The sequence below is a fragment of the Artemia sp. Qi Xiang Cuo genome, chromosome 4 (assembly GCF_049724085.1).
Source record: "Artemia sp. Qi Xiang Cuo chromosome 4, ASM4972408v1, whole genome shotgun sequence".
Taxonomy (NCBI): Eukaryota; Metazoa; Arthropoda; class Branchiopoda; order Anostraca; family Artemiidae; genus Artemia; species Artemia sp. Qi Xiang Cuo.
In genome coordinates, this window is record NC_142797.1 from 35,945,799 (window position 1) to 35,968,100 (window position 22,302).

Consider the following 22,302-nt stretch of genomic DNA (forward strand, 5'->3'; position numbering starts at 1 on the left):
CTGAAGTCGATTCTGATGTTTTTAGCACTGTATCTTTTAGTACTTTAGAAATATTTTAAAAGCTTCTAAAGTAGAATTTTGGAAAATTTTGAGTTTGGGGGGACGGGGGATTTCAAAAACCTCTTCACGTGAGATAACGTGTCCTCTGAAGTCGATTCTGATGTTTTTAGCACTCTATCTATTAGTGCTTTAGAAATATTTAAAAAGCTTCTAAACTAGAATTTTGGAAAATTTTGAGTTTGGGGGGCCGGGGGATTTCAAAAACCTCTTCCCATGAAATAACTTTTCCTCTAAAGTTTATTCTGAGTTCTGTAGCGCGGTCAGTTGAAGCGATATATAAATATTTAAAATATTTTAAAAGCTTCTGAACTAGAATTTTTGAAAAAGGTGAGTGGGGGGGGCGGGAGGATTTCAGAATAAACTACCAGTGAAATAAAGTGTCCTCTGACGACGATTCTGATGTTTTTAGTACTGTATTTATTAGTGCTGTAGAAATATTTAAACACCTCCTAAACTAGAATTTTAGAAAATTTTGAGTTTGGGGGGAAGGGGATTTTAAAATCCTCGTCCAGTGATATAACATATCCTCTGAAGTGGATTCTGATGTTTTTAGCACTGTTTCTTTTAGCGCTTTAGAAATATGTAAAAAATCTTCTAAAGTAAAATTTTGTAAAATTTTGAGTTTGGGGGGAAGGGGGATTTTAAAACAATCTTCCTGTGATATAACGTGTCCTCTGAAGCCGATTCTGATGTTTTTAGCTCTCTATGTCATAGTGCTTTATAAAAATTTAAAAAGCTACTAAAGTATAATTTTAGAAAATTTTGAGTTTGGGGAGATGGGGGATTTTAAAAATCTCTTCCCGTGATATAACGTGTCCTCTGAAGTCCATTCTGATTTTTTTAGCAATTTATCTATTAATTCTTTAGAAATATTTTAAAAGACTCTTAATTAGAACTTTAGAAAATTTTGAGTTTGGGGTGAAGGGTGATTTCAAAAACCTCTTCCCGTGATATAACGTGTCCTCTGAAGTCGATTTTGATGTTTTTAGCACTCTATCTATTAGTGCTTTAGAAATATTTAAAAAGCTTCTAAAATAGAATTTTGGAAAATTTTTGAGTTTGGGGGAAAGGGGGATTTCAAAAACATCTTCCCATGACATAAATTGTCCTCTAATGTGGAGTTTGAGTTCTGTAGTAATCTATGTCGCAGTTATTTAGAACTATATAAAATATTATAAACCCTACAACATTAGAACGGTTCAAATGTGTGAGTGTGGGTGACCGGGTTATTGCAACATCATATTCATGTTAGACAATTTTTCATCTGAAGTAACTGCTGATTTTTTTAGCACTCTCTATTTTAGTAATTTATAAATATTTAAAAAGATTCTAAAGTATAATTTTAGAAAATTTTGAGTTTGGGGGAAGGGTGATTTCAAAAACCTCTTCCCATGATATATTGTGTCCTCTGAAGTCAATTCTGATGTTTTTAGCACTCTATCTTTTAGTACTTTAGAAATATTTTAAAAGCTTCTAGAGTAGAATTTTAGAAAATTTTAAGTTTGGGTGGAAGGGGAATTTCAAAAACATCTTCCCATGACATAATTTGTCCTCTAAAAAAGATTAGGTTATTTTTACTGGTCTCTGTTGTCAAATCCTTTCCTTAATTAATACAGTTTAAATGGTCTTATCAACAGAGTTGTTTGGCATGTGCCTGCTACCCTTAAGGGTAAGGATTTCTGATAAGGCAAGTGTGACATCACAACAAAGCTGGTTTCATATACCATAAAGAAAGTCAGCATGGGTTGAAAATTAAATGGCTTAGGATTTAAATAGGATTTTGGAAAATATTTTAATGAACAAGGTTAAAAGCAGAAGTTGTGTAAGGTAAGCAGTGATTTATATTTATGAAAGTAATATAGGATGAAATATGAGTTAAAAACAACTAGTAATATGCAGTAATTTACCAGTATATAGAGGGGGGGATAAGTGGAGGTAGGTACTTCAAAGTACCTTCCCGGGACAAACCTTAGCATGTACATCCATTCCTGAAGGTTTCATTTTCCTAACCAAACCCCTTTCCAAGATAGCCAAAAGTAACTAAAGTAGAATTTTACCCTGAAATTCATTTCCGATAGAAATGCTTATTATATTCGTAATCAGCATAAAAAAAGGCATCGAATGGTGTATTCACTTTATTCCTAACTCAATAATATGATTTTGTAGATATTGACCTTTTGAAGTACCTACCTTGGTATTTGCCTAGAAAACTAACTAGAGAAAAGGAAACATGTTAAGAATAATTCTTTCTTTAAAATAGTCAACCTTACTGTAATTTATCCTCCGCCTTCCCTTATGTGCAAATATATAGACCAATTTGTATCTTAATACATTCTACCACCTGTAACTTTTCTGCCAGTTATTCTTTTATAACAGTTGATTCAATTTACAGGAACAAGGGTTAAAAAAAACTGAGAAACATTGGAAAACTGATAAGATATATATAATTTGGTTTATATAGTTACACATTGGGGGGAGGGGGTCAGGTCTAGTAAGGCTGCATGCAAAATGTCTTAACTATTATTATTCTGCATATTTTGAAATAAGAATAGTTTCCTAAACATGTTTCCTCCTCTCCATTTAGCTCTCTAGCCAAAAACCTTCACTCCTCCCTTTAGAGGAAAGTGACCTTTAATGTCATTTAAAAATCTGTGTTTTATGTAAGTATAGCCTTACAAAACATTTCTTCTACTTAAATTAAGTACAAGAACTTTTTTCAGCTTCACAACTTTGCTCAATTCCAATTTATAAGGTTTCAAAGATCTGCAAATACTCTTTAGAAATTTAGAAAAAAAAACAACATTGATATGGCTAAAAAACTTTACTCAAATAATGATAATTGCATTTTTAGAACTAAAGCCAGAGAAAAAAAAACTGATCTTAGAAAATTAAGTTAAAATGTTGTTTTGTTAAAATTTCAATAGCTAATTGACCTGTCAAGTAGGCAAATTTCTAAAACATAGAAATCAGATGAGAGTTAACATGGAAGCTTGGAAATACCTTCCCAGAGTATGTTTTTGGCCCAGAATCCATCATTGAAAGTTGTATTTTCCTAACCTAACCCCTTTCCAAGAGAGCAAAAAGTAGTTAAGCTAGAATTTTATTGCCTTTTGTTATGCTTTTTCAAAATTCAATAATCACTTCTGGGGCAAATTCCTTTTTGAACTCTTAAAGGACTAAAAATGGCCCATAGTCACCAGAAGCTTATAAGCTTGTTTTATAAAATGAAACTGGCTAATGAGAAAAAAATGCCATTTGTAGTTGATTCAGGAATATTTCTTTAGTCTTGATTATAAAATGTTATTAACAAAACAAATTTGAGTTTTTATTTCAAAGATAGCCTGAAACCCCTCAAAATGACATCACAGCAAAATTGAAATTATTTTTTTGGGGTTTCTAGCTCTTTTTAATTATTTTGTATAAATTTGTTTTCAAAATGACATTTTACTATTAAGTCTAAAAAACATTCCCAAATCAGCTACAAATAGCAATTTTGTCTCACTAGCCAGTTTTCCTTTAGAAACATGCTGATATAGTTTTGGTGACTAATGCGCTGTTTTGAAGATGCAAAACAAATTTGCCCCAGAAGCAGTTATTTAATTATGAAACTGCATAAAAAAGACATCAAGTGATATATTGACAATCATTGTAGCTAAATTATGCTGTAAACTGCAAATTAACCATATTTTCTTGTAACATATTTCAGGCAATATATCATTAGCAATAAATGAAGATACAATTTCAGCTCAGTGCATGGGCTCCCATAAGGGGGGGGGGGGGGCAGGGGGGCGCCCTCCCCCTGGCGGAATGTTGTTGGCTTTTTTTTATATTTTTTTTCTGTGATTTCTATTATATAGCATTAAAAGTGCCAATTAGACAAGGTTTGTCCCCCCCCTTGAATTCAGCTTATGGGCACCCATGGCTCAGTGGATTCTTACTATCTTGAGAAGTAAAAGAGTTATGCAAATATAACTTTCAAAAGTGAATCCATGACCAAAAATATAACCTTAAGAGGAATTGCCAAGCTACTATTTCTACCTTTTTCTTCATTTTTAGGGCCTAAAAAATTCTATGCATGACAGGTCTTTTACTTAGCTTGGTAAATTTACAGGTTTCAACATAATTTAGCTATGATGAAAGTGAATACATCACTCAATGCTTTTATTATGGTTTTTCCTAATTCAATACTTGCTTCTGGTGTAGAATATTTAATACAAACTTTGGGGATATTTTTCTGTCTGATTTTTGCAGCTTAGCCCAAAGTCCTGCTGATTTTTGTTTTTTTTATTGCATGATGAGTCACCTAATGATGAATATTACTTATAGAGTAAGAAGTAATTATAAATCATCAAATGTTTGTTTATAATCTGTGTCTGTATCAAGGCATTAGGGGGGCAAGTGTTCATGATATTGGCTGTTATGATTAACATATTGTAAAAACATTGAATGTAATGTTTCTTTTTATTGTTTTAGTTTTGCATTAGTCAATAGTATAAGCCAAATAGTAACTACACATGGCTACTATTTTAATTGATAAAGTTGAAGTTTAAGTGTATGTTGTTTTTTTTTGCTGACTTTGGTTAATGTAACTGTCTGTACCTTTCTGAATAAAACACAATAGTAAAAATATTTGTGTATAATTTTATTGTTAAAATTTCTAGTTATTGAAATTATTTCTAAATATTTCTATTTTTTTATCTTTCATTCTGCTAATTAAGCTTTTTTTTAATCAGCTTCAAGGATGTAGAAATAAAAAAAAAAACAGTTGAAAATAAGATCTTTTGAATAGTACAAAATAAAAGTCACCAATATGATAACTCTAGATCAGTGTTTTTCTCTCCTTATACACTGATCAGTATCATGATTCTCTGACACTGTAGTATTTTAGTGTTTTTTATGTGGAGAAAATCCACACTCTCTTGCAGCTCTTAATTTTCATGGCCGAACCCCTTTTCTCAGGGGTGTCAATTTGGGGGGGGGGGGGCGGTTTTCCATCGTAAACTTTGAAAAATACCTTCTTAATTCTATTCCATTGCTATTTTCTATTTAATCATGGCTAACTTGTTGTTTTTGCCACCCCTCTCCTCACCCTCCCCTACATTTTTGGGAATTGGTTTCACTTCCTTTTCTTATTGTTTTGGTTGATGTTAAGTAAATAAGATATGCTTCAAAATATAGATGTTTTTACCAGAGATTATAGCAATGTTTTTACCAAATATTATAGTCTTTAGATTATAGCAATATAAAACTATATTGATTTCAATGTAAGGTCTTAAAAAGTATGCATGTATTCTGACAGAAAAATTCATATTATAATTGTAAAATAATTTTTGAAAATTTATTTCAGTCCAACAATGGGAGATTCTAACATGTCATTGCAGATTTTTCCTACTATCTTTGATAGCTTTTCATCTGTTGACAGTGATTCTTCAGAGGAAGAAGACTTGCAGTTTCTACAGTTTTCTTGGGAACTTGAAAATGTTTTCAAATGTATTGAACCTGAATGCCATCCTGTACACATTGGGTACATGCAAACAGTGGCTACATATTCAGACAGGGACTTCTGGCGCCACTTTCGTGTAACCAGATCAACGTTTCAAATTCTTAGGAGCTTTTGTTGGTAATTTTAATTTACTGAGAATTAGTAGCTATGTTATTCATTTATTTCAGTTGTAGTTATTTCTTTCAGTTTCACCAGAGAACAGAGTTAAAAATAAAGATTTGTGACTCCCAAAGTTTTCTGTTTTTGTTGAAAATTAAACCTAAGGTCAACTGTTAATTAAATACACCATTATTTAATTTAGTTTCCTTCTCATGAAAACGTTATTTTAATCTGGATAAAACTCTTTATAGGGGATTCACCAGCTGAAATTTTTTAAGAAAGAGGTACCCAAGTTTAGTGCAATATACAACCTTTCCATGGAGTTGAATGTCATTACTTCCAAACCTTTAAAGATATTAAATTATACGAAGGTCTCCTCAATAGACTGTCAAGAATGTCTGAAATATATAAGGCTAATACTGGTCCACTCAATTAATTTTTTGGTTGACTACTTATTAAGACATACTGCCCCTTGTTTTTGCTAAGTTTCTGATTAGATGCTTTACATTTGTCATTCAAAACTAGCTTTTTTGAACCTTTTAAGTCTAAACTAAATTTTTTTACATCATATTTTTTTTTTAATGAAATTAATTTGAAAATAAAGTTAGAAATTTCTGTGAAGTAAGTATAAAACTGTATATGAAGAAACAGTTCACATGCTGCCTATGGCTTGACTGCTCCCATTGTAGCGGGTTGAACTATATTCAATGTTGTTAAAATTTGAAAACACTAAATGATAAGACACGACTGCATAAGGGGAAAATAGCAAAATTTCATTGATTAAAATTTATTTAACAAACTTCAGCAACATTCAAATAGGGTTTAGTTTGCAATTATATGTCTACTAAAGCAATTGCTAAGAAGAAAATTTTCAATCTTTCCATTTAGCTGAAATATTGAAGCTACAAAAATAGCTTTCCAAATAAACTGTGATTCACGTAAGGCCCTACAAGAAAATATTTGTTGTATATAACGAAATAGATAACATATATACTAATCCCCTCGGAAAAAACAGCATTATAAATTTTGTTCTTGGACTTTTTTTTCTAAAGGTTTTATTCTTTTCAGTTCTGCAGATGATAAAGTGTACCATGGGGGACAAAAGCCCCTTAATCTGAATGAGTCCCTTCTCATTACCCTGACTTATTTGGCAAATCAGGGAGCAATCTGTATTATTGCTGAAAAGTTTGGTCGGTCTCAATTTGCTGTCTGGACAGCAGTTGATTCAATTTGTGACAGTATATTTGAAAACTACAAAAAAGTAATAAAGTGGCCAGAATTCGATTCTCTCTCAAATATTGCATCTAAATTTAAAGAACGAGCTGGCTTCCCTGGAGTGATTGGATGTATTGATGGATGCCATATACCAATTAATGCTCCAGTTAAGTGTCAAAAGGACTACTTAAATTACAAGCAATTTCATTCCATAATATTATTAGCAGTAGTGCTTCCAGATAGACGTTTTTCTTATATTTGTGCGGGTTTTCCTGGAAGCAACCATGATATTTATGTATTTCAAAGATCTAATTGGTATAAGCAGACCATATTAGATCCTCAAACTAGATTTTCTACCTCGGGAGATTATCACATTCTAGGTGACAATGCTTTTCCTATTCAACCTTGGTTACTAGTGCCGTTAAAAAAAAATGAACATAATCTCAACAGAACCAAAAAAAAAGTATAATAAAAAACTTTCTCAATCGAGAATTGTAGTTGAACATGCTTTTTGGGACATTGTGAACCGATTCCGACGTTGCTCAAATATTTATGCTTCTGTAACAAAGGCAGTGAAAAGATTGTTACAGCGTCTTGTTTAATTCACAATATGTCAATAGAAAATGGGGATTTTATTTGTGATAGAGATCCTACACTTGAAATTCACACCAGGGTGAATAGGACTCTACACCACCCCTCCAGAAGTTCATCACAGAATGGTTTTGAAAAGAGAAACCTAATTTCCTCTCAATTGTAGTTACATGTGAATTATTTTTTAATTTATCTTTTTTTTAGTTATTTACAGTGTAATAAATTTGCATAAGATATTGAAAGGATAGACACTGGTTTTGAGCAGCAATAGTCTCTTATTCAGTATCCCACATATTTTTCATTTCTATGTACATATTGTTCATTTCTATGAAATATACACATATATTTCATTTCTATGTTAGGTTTAAACGCTAAATCATGAGATTTTGACCATATTTGAGAAGAAAATAAAATTTAGTATGTACAATCTTCAAGGGTAAAGCTTGTAAAGATAAAAATTAGTTTATTAAAGCGAAATGAAAATATATAGATTAATAAAGTGAAACCAAATGTATTTTTTGGTCTTTCATTTCTCTTTATATGCTTCTAAGAATTTTATTTTTATTTCCAAGTTTCCTTGGTGTCTGCTTTCCAAATCTCTTTCTCTTCTTTTGTCTTTGTTGTGGGGACAGCTATGCCTTTGGGCCTAAGAAAAAACGAAACCTTCTAGATTATAGACAGTAAAAGACAAATAAAAAAAAGAAACTAGATATCCTTTTAACCTTGCTACAGATCCGAGGGAAATTAATTTTTTTTTTCCAGCAAAAAAAGATACCCTTTTTACAGATGGAAGTGACTTTTCTCTTACTCCAAAGGGGGTTAGAAAGTTCCATGCCACTCTGTACCATTGCCCTGGAAGTGTTAAATCGTAAATCAATTTGACAATTGCAATTAGAAATGCGAGTATTTTGTGTCTGGATTAATGCATTCATTTAATTCTTTGTGTACTCCCCAACTTATTTACTTCGTGGGATTTTTAGAAAAAGAGTAAAATTTGTGATTACCGTAGCTGCTTATATTTTTGAACACATTGTATTTGATGCAAGCTAATTCGATTATTTCAGCTCTCATTTCTAGCATTTATAAGACCTATCTTAGATCCTCATGTGCCTCCAGAGACACACAAGGGTATTGTACCAAAATAGAAACCAGTCGTCCCATAAACGTACTGCCACTATTTTCCATAAATGACATCCTAGCAAATGCGGTGGACTGTTCTTTTTGCTTAGGTTTAAAAAAAAAAAAATCTTTGTTGAGCAATTGATGTTTTTCAGCATTTAGAAAGTACAAGGGTACTTTAGCTTGATTCAAGGGACAGAGCCTGTCATGTGTTGTTTTTTTTCTGTTGGTTTTATATGATTATTTAATAAAAATATATTCAGTGATTTAATAAATAAACCAATGGGAAATAGTCTTTTGATCAAAATTATTTTCTTGCAATGGTTTTCAGAAGCAACCACGATAGCTGTTTTTCAAAACTTTGATTGGCATAGACAGATCACATTAGATCGTCAAAGTAGACTTTCTTTCTCGGGAGATTATCACATTCTAGGTGACAATGATTTTCCTGTTCAACCTTGGCTACTAGTGCCTTTTAAGAAGACTGAACAGAATATCAACAGAACAAAAAAATTATAATATAAAACTTTCTCAAACGAGAATTGTAGTTGAACATGCTTTTGGGGACACTGTTAACAGGTTGAGATGTTGCTCAAATATTTATGCTCCCGTGTCAAAGGCAGTGAAGATTGTTACAGTGTCTTTTTTTTACTCACAATCTAATTAATCTATAAAAAGGAAACAGTGATTTTATTTGTGATAGAGACACAACCCTTTTATAATCTCACAAAAAAAAAAAAATGGCTTTCAAAAGAAAAACCCCATTTGTAGTTAGATGTAACTAATTTGTAACTTATCTCTTGTAAGTTTCAGTTAAATCAACTTGTGCTTTATTGACAGTTTGATGCATTTCTGTTCGATAATTAAAGGATAGACACTGGTTTTAGGGAATGATAATCTTCCTTATTCAATATCCCATATATTTTTATTCTCTCTGCACATATACAACTATTATTTTCACACTTTGCATATGTTTGTCACTTTGACCTCAGTATTGAAAAAAAAACTTTCTGGTAAAATGTACTCTGTTTTTTCTTTAGAATGGAAATTGAAGTAAACATTTAATCATGATTTTGTGGCCAACTTATAAGTAAAACTGTGATAATGTTAAGCATTTTTACTTAGTCCTGAGATTTTGACCATATTTGAGAAAAAAAAAACTTTAGATGGTTCAATTTCGGAAGATTAGGCTTGTAAAGATAAAAATGAGTTTATTAAAATAAAAATACGTAGATTAATATAGTCAAACCAAATGTATGTTTTCTTGTATTTCATTTCTCTTTATATGCATCTAAGAATTTTCTTTTCATTTCCAAGTTTTCTTGATGTCTTCTTTCCAAATCTCTTTCTCTTCTTTCGTCTCTGCTCTTCTTATATTCTATAAAAGCTCGCATTTACTCCTTGTTTTCTTCAAGCAGCTGTAATTTTTTTTTGACTGTTTGTAGCTCTACATGGCTTAACTTGTTGTGGAGACTGGTATGCCGCAGGACATAAGAACAAAAGAAATATTCTAGAGTATAAACCATAAAAGACACATAAAAAATCTCCACCTCAGCCAAATTTGCTACTTTTTCTTTCCCGTAAGGCTTCTAATTGTTTTAAATTTATCTTTCATAAGAGTTCTACATACATTTTTCTACAAATTGATAACCTTCCCTTGCATATGTTTTGATTTATACTCGCGTTTAGTATATTTTATACCCTTGCATAAACAAAGAAAAAGTCAAAGCTTAGATGTAAAAACTTTTAACTTTGAAACCTCTAAAATTATCAACAGTTTTTGTGGTACCAAACTGTAAGTAAGGAGTGAACCAGCACATTAGTAATCAAAAATTTAAAGAACGGACTTTTGATACCAATAGATATATCATGAGAGTCGGATTTTTATGCTGATTTAAAATATATAAGTTTCATCAACTTTAGTGTTGCCCATCAAACGTTACGAGCCTGGGAAAATTTGCCTTATATTCGAAAAAGGGGGAACACCCCCCCTAAAGGTCTTAGAATCTTAATGAGAATCACACCATCAGAATCAGCGTATCAGAGAACTCTTCTGTAGAGGTTTCAAGCTCCTATCTGCAAAAATGTTAAATTTTTTGCCAGAGATCAGGGATGCGTGTTTTTTTTTCTTTCCCCAGGGGTGATTGTGTCGACCCAGTGGTCCTAAAATATTGCAAGAGGGCTCATTTGAACGGAAATTAAAATTTCTAGTGCCCTTTTTAAGTGACCAAAAAATTGCAGGGCAACCAGGCCCCCTCCCACTCATTTTTTCTCTTAAGTCACCAGATCAAAATTTTGAGACGGCCATTTTTTCAGCATAGTCGAAAAATCTAGTAATTATGTCCTTGAGGATGACTCAATCCCACAAGTCCCTGGGGCTGAAAGTTATGAACTTTGCCCATTGTTTACATATAGTATCGGTTATTGGGAAGTATACAGACGTTTTCAAGTTTTTTTTTGTTCGTGTGTGTGTGTGTGGAGAAATTTTTCATTGGGGAAGATAATTTTTCCATGCGCCGGATTTCCCAGCATTACTTAAAAAAGGTCAGAAATTAAATAAAAAAAAAATTCAACTGAAGGTAAGGAGCAACATTAAAACGAAAAGAAATTATTACGTATATGAGGGGTTTCACCCCCTCGTCAATACCTCGCTTTTTACACTAAAGTATTATTAGTACTTTCAAATTTATTCTAATTAAATAGCCTTTGTGATTCAGGGGTCATTCTTGAAAAATTCGAACTTTAGCGTAAAGAGCGAGATATTGACGTGGGGGCGAATCCCCCTCGTAATAATTTCTGTTCGTTTTAAGTTTTAATGTTGCTCCTTACTTTCAGTTGAAAAAACTTGTTTTTTTATTGAATTCCCAAAGAATTGAATTTTGAACATTATAGCTAAAAAAAAAATCAAGATTTATGCTGCAAAGACAGAACAAATTTCCAACTTAAAAAACTACAACAAAATGTTAACTTTGATGTTTATGTAACCTACATCTTCAAAATCATCAAAAATAAACTGACTACAGATATTTTCCTTTATTATGGTTTGTGCACAACTAACATAGTACTGCAATCACAAAGCAATATTAGGTATTCATTTTTGTACACAAAAAATATACAAAGCCTTCAGATAATTTTTACAGCAGAAAAAATAAGCACATTGTGACAATTTTAAATGGTTCGTATTTCCTTATTTATATATATATATATATATATATATATATATATATATATATATATATATATATATATATATATATATATATATATATATTTTTCTGGTTTGAAAGTAAAATTTATAACCAAGATTTTTTAAGCATCTCATAAGTAAAACTTGGTTGGCAAAGTTAAGCATATAAAGTAAAACCTGAAATTTTGATCATAGCTTGAAAATCTATGTAGTACTAACAGAAATAATCACAATTTCAAAATAGACATAATAGTCTATTAGATTATCGTTTTGAGTACTACTAAACCACGTTTTTATTTGTATGAGTTTTTAAGGAAATTTACCAGTTGCCAAGGATTCTGAAATACAAAAAAAAGGTAAATAACAAACCAATTAATTCATTCTCTAAACCTTCTTGTCTAGACGTACTTGCTTCCCCAGGACTCTTGGCTTCACAATGTGAAACGTCTAATATAGTTTTTTTTTTCCGTTTTTTGGTAAAACTACTGGATGAAAATTCTTTGGGGTCAGACCCACAAGCATCTGCCACAAATGTTGGACGAACAGAATGGGCCTGCCCAACTATTTCCCTTATCTCTTCAATAGAAGGGGGTGCATCCTGCAACTTGTTTAGCTCAGCATAGTTTATAGAATTTTGTCGTAGGTAAATTTTCTTTTACAATTTAAATTGCCTAGGGCTACAACATAGTCCAAAGTCTTACCCAAATAATTTAAACAGAGATCAAGGATTCCAAATCCAAAGAAAATTACAGTACCGTTTATTCTGTCTTATCTCTGAAACTAATGACAGAAAGGAATGATCTATCTTGCAACTTCAGCCAAAACTAGTTTGTTACAAAACTAGGTCACTAAACCTCTAATTAGTAGTCACTTCATATCAGTTTAAATAACTAAAAGTAGGTTAGATCGTATCTAAATTTAGTCTGACCTCAAACTCCATGTTGATTTATGTTGAATTATGTTGATTTGTAGTTTAAGCTACAAGTTCACGTTTCAAAGTTTTAAAACTAATTAATGCTGTCTCTTTTTTGCTTAAGAACAACCGGTATTTTGGCGAGAATGTTTCGTTTGATCACAAACAATTTTTTCCGGTTTCAAGCAAGTCTATTTTTGCGACAAACATTCAAACTGGTAGAACCAATTCTGTCATTGGTTAAACCGACTGGTGCACGCAAAAAAGCGCCTTAAGTCACTAGGCTAACCTACTTATTTAAATTTTAGCAAAATAACAATTTATAGGCTACTAATTTTTGGGTTTTCAATTTCCCATTTGGACTTTTGTTTTTTAGAGTATAAATAGAATTCTAAAATACTTGCTTAGCCTATATCATTCCTGAAAATACTTGACCCTCCCCCCCCCCCCTATTGTACAAATTTAGCGCTCAAATTATTTATCCTCCATAGATTTTTCTATGAATCAATACTTTTTTTTAATTGATTAAGGAGCAAAGAAGAAACATTAACAAAATTAAAAACTGAAAAATTGTATTGAAAATACAGGCTATATATTTGCACATTAGGGGGAGAGAGTGTGGGTAAAGTAAAGCGAAGGGGTTGTATAAGTGATGGAGGTAAGTAGCCTACTGTATGGCTTGTAATGATGTTTTCATGATTTTATGTTGTTTCTTTTTAAGTAGGTCTAACTTTTGACAGATACATCCAGTTTCATTATTTCTATAGAACTTTAAGCCATATTAAGGATCTTTTTCAACAATTTAATAAATAGATATATAAATCCTTATAAATCAGAATTTATCAAACATTTGAGGCACAAGACTCTTCTTGTGCTGCAATTTAGTAGTAGATCTTTTTCTTAAGATTTGACTTTTATAGTATATTGCTTGAAAAGATAAGTTCCCTTTGATGGAGAAGGAGTACATGTGTATGTAGCTACTTCCTGAGAATCATTAGTTCTCTGGATCCACTGCTGAGTTTTATATGTCCTACTTAATTACTTTCTAAGATCAGCAGAAGCCACTAATCTATATTTTACTCATATTTTCTTGTTAGTAAAAAAATTTGCAGAATCTCCTTGTCTCAATTAATCTCCTTCACAAGACCTGATTCCCTTCTTATACTTTTGAATAACCTTTGGTAAAGTGAATCATAATTGCTTCATTGGGAAATTTTTACCCTCTAAACTATGTCTTTTTCATAATCTCTTCCAGCTTATTACCTTAAATCATATTGATACTTGGGCATTATATGGGCCTTTCTAAAAAGTCAAGTTTTGTTAATGCTAAGGAAATCAAAATAAATAGGATGAATATATTATAGTTTATAAACAAATTTGGGCTATATATTTACACATTAGGGGGGGGGGTGTTGGGTAAAGCATAGTATATATTAAATACGTAACCTAACCTAGGTACCTCCCCCTCCCTAAATCCCAAAAAATAACAGTTTAAATGTTTTATACCAATGAAAACCACACTATGGATAGCATTACTATATAGCCAGAGGCGTCATTTGGCGGGGTCAAGGGGGGGCAGTTGCCCCCCCAATAATGAGAAAAAACAATTATTATACATCTCATATTCTTTGACTATCCGGATATGGACCCCTCTTGCCTCCCCCCCCCCCAATACAAATGCTGGAGATTTGCCCCTGTCTATAGCCATCTCTTGACCTGTCATAAATGGGTATTTTGTGACTGGTTTCCTTGTAAAGGCCCATATAGTGCCCATGTACCATCACATCTTCTAGCACGTCACATCTTCATGTTGCCAGGTAGCATTGACTTGATAATCTTCATATCACAATTCATGCATGGATCATCAGTATTTTCATATCTGCAGGACATTTTGGTTTCCTTGTTGGTTGTCACTAGATGTACTGTTGGCTTGGGGCCATAGGGGGTGGGTGGCACCTAATAGACCGTGCTCAATGATGCTGGCTGGTTCCACTGTGTCTTCAATGCCTTGCCACTTCAATCATGGTCAACACCAACCTTGAAGCTATCAACTAATCTGGGCAACATAGTAGATTTGCTGAGTGTATTCCACAGTAGAACAACAAAATTGATGAATAAGTTGAACTTCTCACACTTTCTGCTAAATTTTTGATACAGTTTTGTGGGGTTTCCTCATGTTTCTGGTGTATTCTCTGTGATTGAAAACAGGCTTAATAATGTCATTGGTCATCATCTTAAATGCAAGGATGACATCTCCTCTCTCTTGTATAGTATGTTAGTGTAGGAAAGTCAAGCTTTTCTAGTTGTTGCTTGTAAGAGATTTGTGTTTGGCAAAAGGAAGCTTGGTAGTTCTATGCTGGACCTTCTCAAGTATCTTCATGTCACACTTAAAGTGCAGGACGGCAACCAACATGTCAAACTCAAGATGGATACAAACAAGGGCTGTGTAAAGGAATGCCAAATATAGTATTCGAAATATTCAAATTAATAAATTTTTTGTTGTGTTCTGTAAACTGGTTGAATAACCTATAATCTAGCCTATAGTATTTGTTATTGGAAGCATACATATTTAGGGGGGAGGTTAAATTTAACATGCAACCGTGATCTTTCAGTACCTTTAACATATAAATAAATTGCCTACATTAGGCAATTTAATTATGACGACTGGTCACTGATATCATCGTTTGCTTTAACACATAACAAAACAAAATGATTCCTTCAAAAAAATTTTCGATACAATACCCGTACAACACACTCGGCCTTGGGGCTTCGGGCTAGCGCCCCATGTGGTGGAACGGCGTCAAATAGCATTACAGTCCACGGTTATGGGCCTAATTTTTTTTTTTTTTTTTTTTTTTTAGAGAAAAAAGTGTTTATTTTTCAAAGAATTTGAGAAAATCTTCTTTGAAAAAAACTTTATTTCAATATTAAAGTTTATATTTTTTTATAAATATGTACCTTCTTTCGAAAAAAGAGAAAACACCCCCTTTAATAGCTCTGTCCGAGATCTAATATAATAGAGAAAAGCACTGGAATGACTGATTGCTGGGACTATCAGAAGTAAGTAAACATGTGAAACTTTGCAGAAAGAAAATTGCAAGTAAAGAGTAGTTCACAGTAGAGAGGACCCTATAACTACAAGGGGGAGTCCATATATGGGCATGAGTCCCTAGGGAGATGGATTTTCTCACTGAGAATGAAAAAACAGGATTTTTCTCACTTTGATGGATGTTTCTTGGACGGTTATGAGTGTTAGTCCATTTATTTGTTGTTTTTCACTGATGTCAGCAGCCATTTATGTCTGTTTTATGGTTTTTGTCACTGAGAATGAAAAAACAGGATTTTTCTCACTTTGATGGATGTTTCATGGATGGTTATGAGAGTTGGTCAATTTATTTGTTGTTTTTCATCAATGTCAACAGCAATTTATGCATGTTTTTATGGTTTATGTCACTGAGAATGAAAAAACAGGATTTTTCTCCCTTTGATGTATTTTACAGGAGAATTGTCTCCGGGCGAAGTTTATTAATGTCTTTGGTGTTCGTCCAGGAGAATTGTTTCCGGGCGATTTTTATTAATGTCTTTGGTGTTCGTCCAGGAGAATTGTTTCCGGGCGAATGTTGTGATCTTAGAGATGAAGAGATTAACGCGGGAAAGGGTTTCCTAGGAATTTCAAATGTGACAGCGCAGGGATGTCAAAACAAAAGGAACACGCAAAAATTACGTTTAGAAATTATTTGGGCGAAACCGTTTTAGACATTTTAGGGAATTATTTGGGCGAAACAGTTAGAGACATTTTAGAAGATGATTTAGAAGAGGATTTGAGGGTGAAACTCTATGGTCGTTATAATACACAAGTTCTATTTGAACCATGTTGTGAGGTCCTCTACCCCAGCCCCCAAAGGGCTCCGATCCCCCTACCCCAACCCCTAAGGAAGCCCCCGGCCCCCAAAGGCCCCCAAGCTACCAAAGCCCCCCTCGGGTTCCTTAAAGGCCCCCCCGCACCCCAAAGCTCCACCGAGGCCCTCCATTCCTCCCTCGCTTATTGAATTTTTTTTAATTTTTTCGGACTGAATTTTTTAGACTTAGAAATTATCCAACATTTTTCCGGTTTTTTTCTTTAACCCATTGGCATAGAGTTTTAGCCTAGAGTCTTAGCTTAGTTTTATTTAGAGCTAGTCTTTACTTTAGTTTTAGTAAAGAGTTTAGAGTTTTAGCTTAGAGTCTTAGTTAGAGTTCTAGTCTAGTTTAGTTTCAGTTAAGAGTTTTAGCTTAGAGTCTTAGCTTAGAGTTTTAGTTAGAGTTGAAGTTTGTTAGAGTTGATATTTGCCTCTCAATTACTTGAACTATCTGTCTTGACTATCTTTTAGCTTAGAGTCTTAGCTTAGAGTTTTTGTTAGAGTTCTAGTTTAGTTTAGTAATAGTTAAGAGTTTAGTTTTTAGCTTAGAGTCTTAGCTGAGAGTTTTTGTTGAAGTTTTAGTTTAGTTTAGTTTTAGTTAAGAATTTGGTGTTTTAGCTTAGAGTCTTAGCTTAGAGTTCTTGTTAAGAGTTCTAGTTTAGTTTAGTTAAGATTTTAGAGTTTTAGCCTAGAGTCTTAGCTTAGAGCTTTAGTTAGAGTTGAAGTTTAGTTTACTAATAGTTAAGAGTTTAGAGTTTTAGCTTAGAGTCTTAGCTTAGAGTTTTTGTTAGAGTTCTAGTTTCGTTTAGTTTTAGTTAAGAGTTTAGAGTTTTACTTTACAGTCTTATCTTAGAGTTTTTGTTAGAGTTGTAGTTTAGCTTAGTTATAGTTAAGAATTTAGAGTTTTAGCTTAGAGTCATAGCTTAGAGTTTTAGTTAAAGTTATAGTTTAGTTAAGTTATAATTAAGAGTTTAGAGTTTTAGCTTAGGGTCATAGCTTAGAGTTTTTGTTTGAGTTCTAGTTTAGTTTAGTGTTTTAGCCAAGAGTTTGGTGTTTTACCTTTGAGTCTTAGCTTAGAGTTTTTGTTAGAGTTCTAGTTTAGTTTAGTTTTAGTTAAGAGTTTAGTGTTTTATCATAGAGTCTTAGCTTAGAGTTTTTGTTAGAGTTCTAGTTTAGTTTATTTTTAGTTAAGAGTTTAGAGTTTTATCTTAGAGTTTTTGTTAGAGTTCTAGTTTAGTTTAGTTTTAGTTAAGAGTTTAGAGTTTTTAGCTTAGAGTATTAGCTTAGAGTTTTTTTTTAAGTTCTAGTTTAGTTTAGTTTTAGTTAAGAGCTTAGAGTTTTACCTTACAGTCTTAGCTCAGAGTTTTTGTTAGAGTTGAAGTTTAGTTTAGTTATAGATAAGAGTTTAGAGTTTTAGCTTAGAGTCTTAGCTTAGAGTTCTAGTTTAGTTTAGTTATAGTTAAGAGTTTGGAGTTTTACCTTAGAGACTTAGCTTAGAGTTTTAGTTTAGTTTAGTTTTAGTTAAGAGTTTTGGAGTCGTAGCTTAGAGTCTTAGCATAGAGTTTTTGTTAGAGTTCTAGTTTGGTTAAGTTTTAGTTAAGAGTTTAGAGTTTTAGCTTAGAGTCATAGCTTAGAGTTTTAGTTTAGTTTAGTTATAGTTAAGAGTTTAGAGTTTTAGCTTAGAGTTTATGTTAGAGTTCTAGTTTAGTTTAGTTAAGAGTTTAGAGTTTTTAGCTTAGAGTTTTAGCTTAGAGTGTTTGTTAGAGTTCTAGTTTAGTTTAGTTTTATTTAAGAATTTAGAGTTTTACCTTAGAGTCTCAGCTTAGAGTTTATTTAGAGTTGAAGTTTAGTTTAGCTATAGTTAAGAGTTTGGAGTTTTAGCTTTGAGTCTTAGCTTACAGTTTTAGTTAGAGTTGAAGTTTAGTTTAGTTATAGTTCAGAGTTTAGAGTTTTAACTTAGAGTCATAGCTTAAAGTTTTTTGTTAGCGTTCTAGTTTAGTTAAGAGTTTTAGTTTAGAGTTTTAGTTTAGAGTCTTAGAGTTTTAGTTAAAGTTGTAGTTTCGTTAACTTTTAGTTAAGAGATCAGAGTTTTAACTTAGAGTCTTAGTTTATAGTTTTTGTTTAGAGTTTTTTTTGTAGTTCTCGTTTAGTTTAGTTTTAGTTTAGAGTTGTACTTTATAGTCCACGCTTAAAGTTTTAAGAAGAGTTGAAGTTTAGTTTAGTTATAGTTAAAGGTTTGGAGTTTTAGCTTGGAGTCATAGCTTAGAGTTTTAGTTAGAATTCTAGTTTAATTTAGTTTTAGTTAAGAGTTTAGAGTTTTACCTTAGAGTCTTAGCTTAGAGTCTTAGTTAGAGTTCTAGTTTAGTTTAGTATTAGTTAAGAGTTTCGATTTGTACCTTAAGGTCTTAGCTTAGAGTTTTAGTTAGGGTTGAAGTTTAGTTTACTTTAGTTATAGTTAAGAGTATAGAGTTTTACCTTAGAGTCTTAGATTAGAGCTTTTTGTTAGAGTTCTAGTTTAGTTTAGTTTTACTTAAGAGTTTAGAGTTTTATCTTAGAGTCATTGCTTAGAGTTTTAGTTCTAGTTTAGTTTAGTTATAGTTAAGAGTTTAGAGTTTTAGCTTAGAGTCATATTTTAGAGTTTTACTTAAAGTTGTAGTTTGGTTAAGTTTTAGTTAAGAGTTTTAGCTTAGAGTCATAGCTTAGAGCTTTTGTTAGAGTTCTAGTTTAGTTTAGTTATAGTTAAGAGTTTAGAGTTTTTAGCTTAGAGTCTTAGCTTAGAGTTTTTGTTACAGTTCTAGTTTAGTTTATTTTTAGTTAAGAGTTTGGAGTTTTACCTTAGAGTCTTAGCTTAGAGTTTTAGTTAGAGTTGAAGATTAGTTTAGCTATAGTTAAGAGCTTGGAGTTTTAGCTTTGAGTCTTAGCTTAGAGTTGAAGTTTAGTTTAGTTATAGTTAAGAGTTTAGAGTTTTAGCTTAGAGTTTTTTGTTAGAGTTCTAGCTTAGTTAAGAGTTCCAGTTTAGAGTCTTAGAGTTTTAGTTAGAGTTTTAGTTAAAGTTACAGTTTAGTTAAGTTTTAGTTAAGAGTTTAGATTTTTAACCTGGAGTCTTAGCTTAGAGTCTTAGTTTAGAGTTTTTGTTGAAGTTCTAGTTTAGTTTAGTTTTAGTTTAGAGTTCTACCTTAGAGTCTTAGCTTAGAGTTTTAATAAGAGTTGAAGTTTAGTTTAGTTATAGTTAAAGGTTTACAGTTTCTGCTTGGAGTCTTAGCTTAGAGTTTTAATTATAGTTCTAGTTTATTTTAGTTTTAGTTAAGAGTTTGGAGTTTTACCTTAGAGTCTTAGCTTAGAGTTTTAGTTAGAGTTCTAGTTTAGTACAGTTTCAGTTAAGAGTTTAGAGTTTCATATTGTAGTCTTTGCTTAAAGTTTTAGTTATATTTATAGTGTAGTTTAGTTTTAGTTAAGAGCTTAGATTTTTACATTAGAGTCTTATCTTAGAGTTTTAGTTAGAGTTCTAGTTTAGTTTAGTTTTAGTTAAGAGTTTTGATTTTTACATTAAAGTCTGAGCTTAGAGTTTTAGTTAGGGTTGAAGTTTTGTGTACTTTAGTTATAGTTAAGAGTCTAGTGTTTTACCTTAGAGTCTTAGCTTAGAGTTTTAGTTCTAGTTTAGTTTAGTTATAGTTAAGAGTTTAGAGTTTTAGCTTAGAGTCATAGCTTAGAGTTTTAGTTAGGGTTGAAGTTTAGTTTAGTTTTAGTTAAGAGTTTCGAGTTTTACCTTAGAGTCTTAGCTTAGAGTTTTATTTAGAGTTCTTGTTTAGTTTATTTTTAGTTAAGAGTTTAGAGTTTTATCTTGGATTCTTAGCTTTGTGTTTTATTTAGAGTTCTAGTTTAGTTTAGTTTTAGTTGAGAGTTTCGAGTTTTACCTTAGAGTCTTAGCTTAGAGCTTTATTTAGATTTCTTGTTTAGTTTATTTTTAGTTAAGAGCTTAGAGTTTTAGCATAGAGTCTTAGCTTAGAGTTTAGTCAGAGTTGAAGTTTAAGTTTAGCTATAGTTAAGAGTTTGGAGTTTTACCTTAGAGTCTTAGCTTAGAGTTTTTGTTGAAGTTCTAGTTTAGTTTTAGTTAAGAGTTTAGAGTTTTATCTTAGAGTCTTAGCTTAGAGTTCTTGTTGAAGTTCTAGTTTAGTTTAGTTAAGAGTTTGGAGTTCTACCTTAGAGTCTTAGCTTAGAGTTTTACTTAGAGTTGAAGTTTAGTTTAGTTATAGTTAAGGGTTTAGAGTTTTAGCTTGGAGTCTTAGCTTAGAGTTTATGTTAGAGTTCTAGTTTAGTTTAGTTTTAGTTAAGAGTTTAGAGTTTTACTTTAGAGTGTTAGCTTAGAGTTTTAGTTAGAGTTCAAGTTTAATACAGTTTTAGTTAAGAGTTTAGAGTTTTGGCTTGGAGTCTTAGCTTAGAGTTTTAGTTAGAGTTCTAGTTTAGTTTAGTTTTAGTTAAGAGTTTTGAGTTTTAACTTAAAGTCTTAGCCTAGAGTTTTAGCTAGAGTTCCAGTTTAGTTTAGTTTTAGTTAAGAGTTTTACCTTAAAGTCTTAGCTTAGAGTTTTAGTTAGAGTTATTGTTTAGTTTAGTTTTAGTTGAGTTTTAGCTTAGAGTTTTAGCCTAAAATCTTAGCTTAGAGATTTAGCTAGAGTTGAAGTTTAATCTAAACGAGCATAATCACAAAATTCCACAATATTACATAGAAATACCAAAACCATAGGTTAGATTAAGTTAGGTTAGAGGTTAGGTTTCTCCACGTTTAAGTTAGGTTAGGTTAGCCTACGTACGAGCGCGTACATAGGCTAACCTAACCTAACTTAAACGTGGAGAAACCTAACCTCTAACCTAGCCTAACCTAATCTAACCTATGGTTTTGGTATTTCTATGTAATATTGTGGAATTTTGTGGTAATGCTAGTTTAGATTAAACTTCAACTCTAGCTAAATCTCTAAGCTAAGATTTTAGGCTAAAACTCAACTAAAACTAAACTAAACAATAACTCTAACTAAAACTCTAAGCTAAGACTTTAAGCTAAAACTATAAACTCTTAACTATAACTAAACTAAATGAAACTTCAACCCTAACTAAAACTCTAAGCTAAGACTTTAAGGTAAAACTCTTAACTAAAACTAAACTAAACTAGAACTCTAGCTAAAACTCTAAGCTATGACTTTAAGGTTACACTCTAAACTCTTAACTAAAACTAAACTAGAACTCTAACTAAAACTCTAAGCTAAGACTCCAAGATAAAACTCTAAAATCTTAACTAAGACTGTACTAAACTAGAGCTCTAACTAAATCTCTAAGCTAAGACTCTAAGGTAAAACTCTAAACCCTTAACTATAACTAAACTAAACTTCAACTCTAAGTAAAACTCTAAGCTAACACTCTAAGGTAGAACTCTAAACTCTTAACTAAACTAAACTAGAACTTCAACAAAAACTCTAAGCTAAGACTCTAAGATAAAACTCTAAACTCTTAACTTAAACTAAACTAGAACTTCAACAAAAACTCTAAGCTAAGACTCTAAGGTAAAACTCCAAACTCATAGCTATAGCTAAACCTAAACTTCAACTCTAACTAAACTCTAAGCTAAGACTCTAGGCTAAAACTCTAAGATCTTAACTAAAAATAAACTAAACAAGAACTCTAAATAAAACTCTAAGCTAAGACTCTAAGGTGAAACTCTCAACTA

The 22,302-nt window shown here is 31.9% G+C and overlaps 1 protein-coding gene across 1 annotated transcript in view; it reads left to right on the forward strand.

Moving 5' to 3' along the window:
- The window catches only part of LOC148953057 (uncharacterized), a 50,210-nt gene that overhangs the window by 10,808 nt on the left and 17,100 nt on the right, over positions 1–22,302 (forward strand). Inside the window, exons 2-4 of the mRNA XM_089087854.1 lie at positions 5,408–5,680; positions 6,731–7,285; positions 14,845–14,957. Coding sequence (XP_088943980.1) covers positions 5,415–5,680; positions 6,731–7,285; positions 14,845–14,957 — 934 coding nt within the window. The 5' untranslated portion in view covers positions 5,408–5,414. The remainder of the gene's footprint in view (positions 1–5,407; positions 5,681–6,730; positions 7,286–14,844; positions 14,958–22,302) is intronic.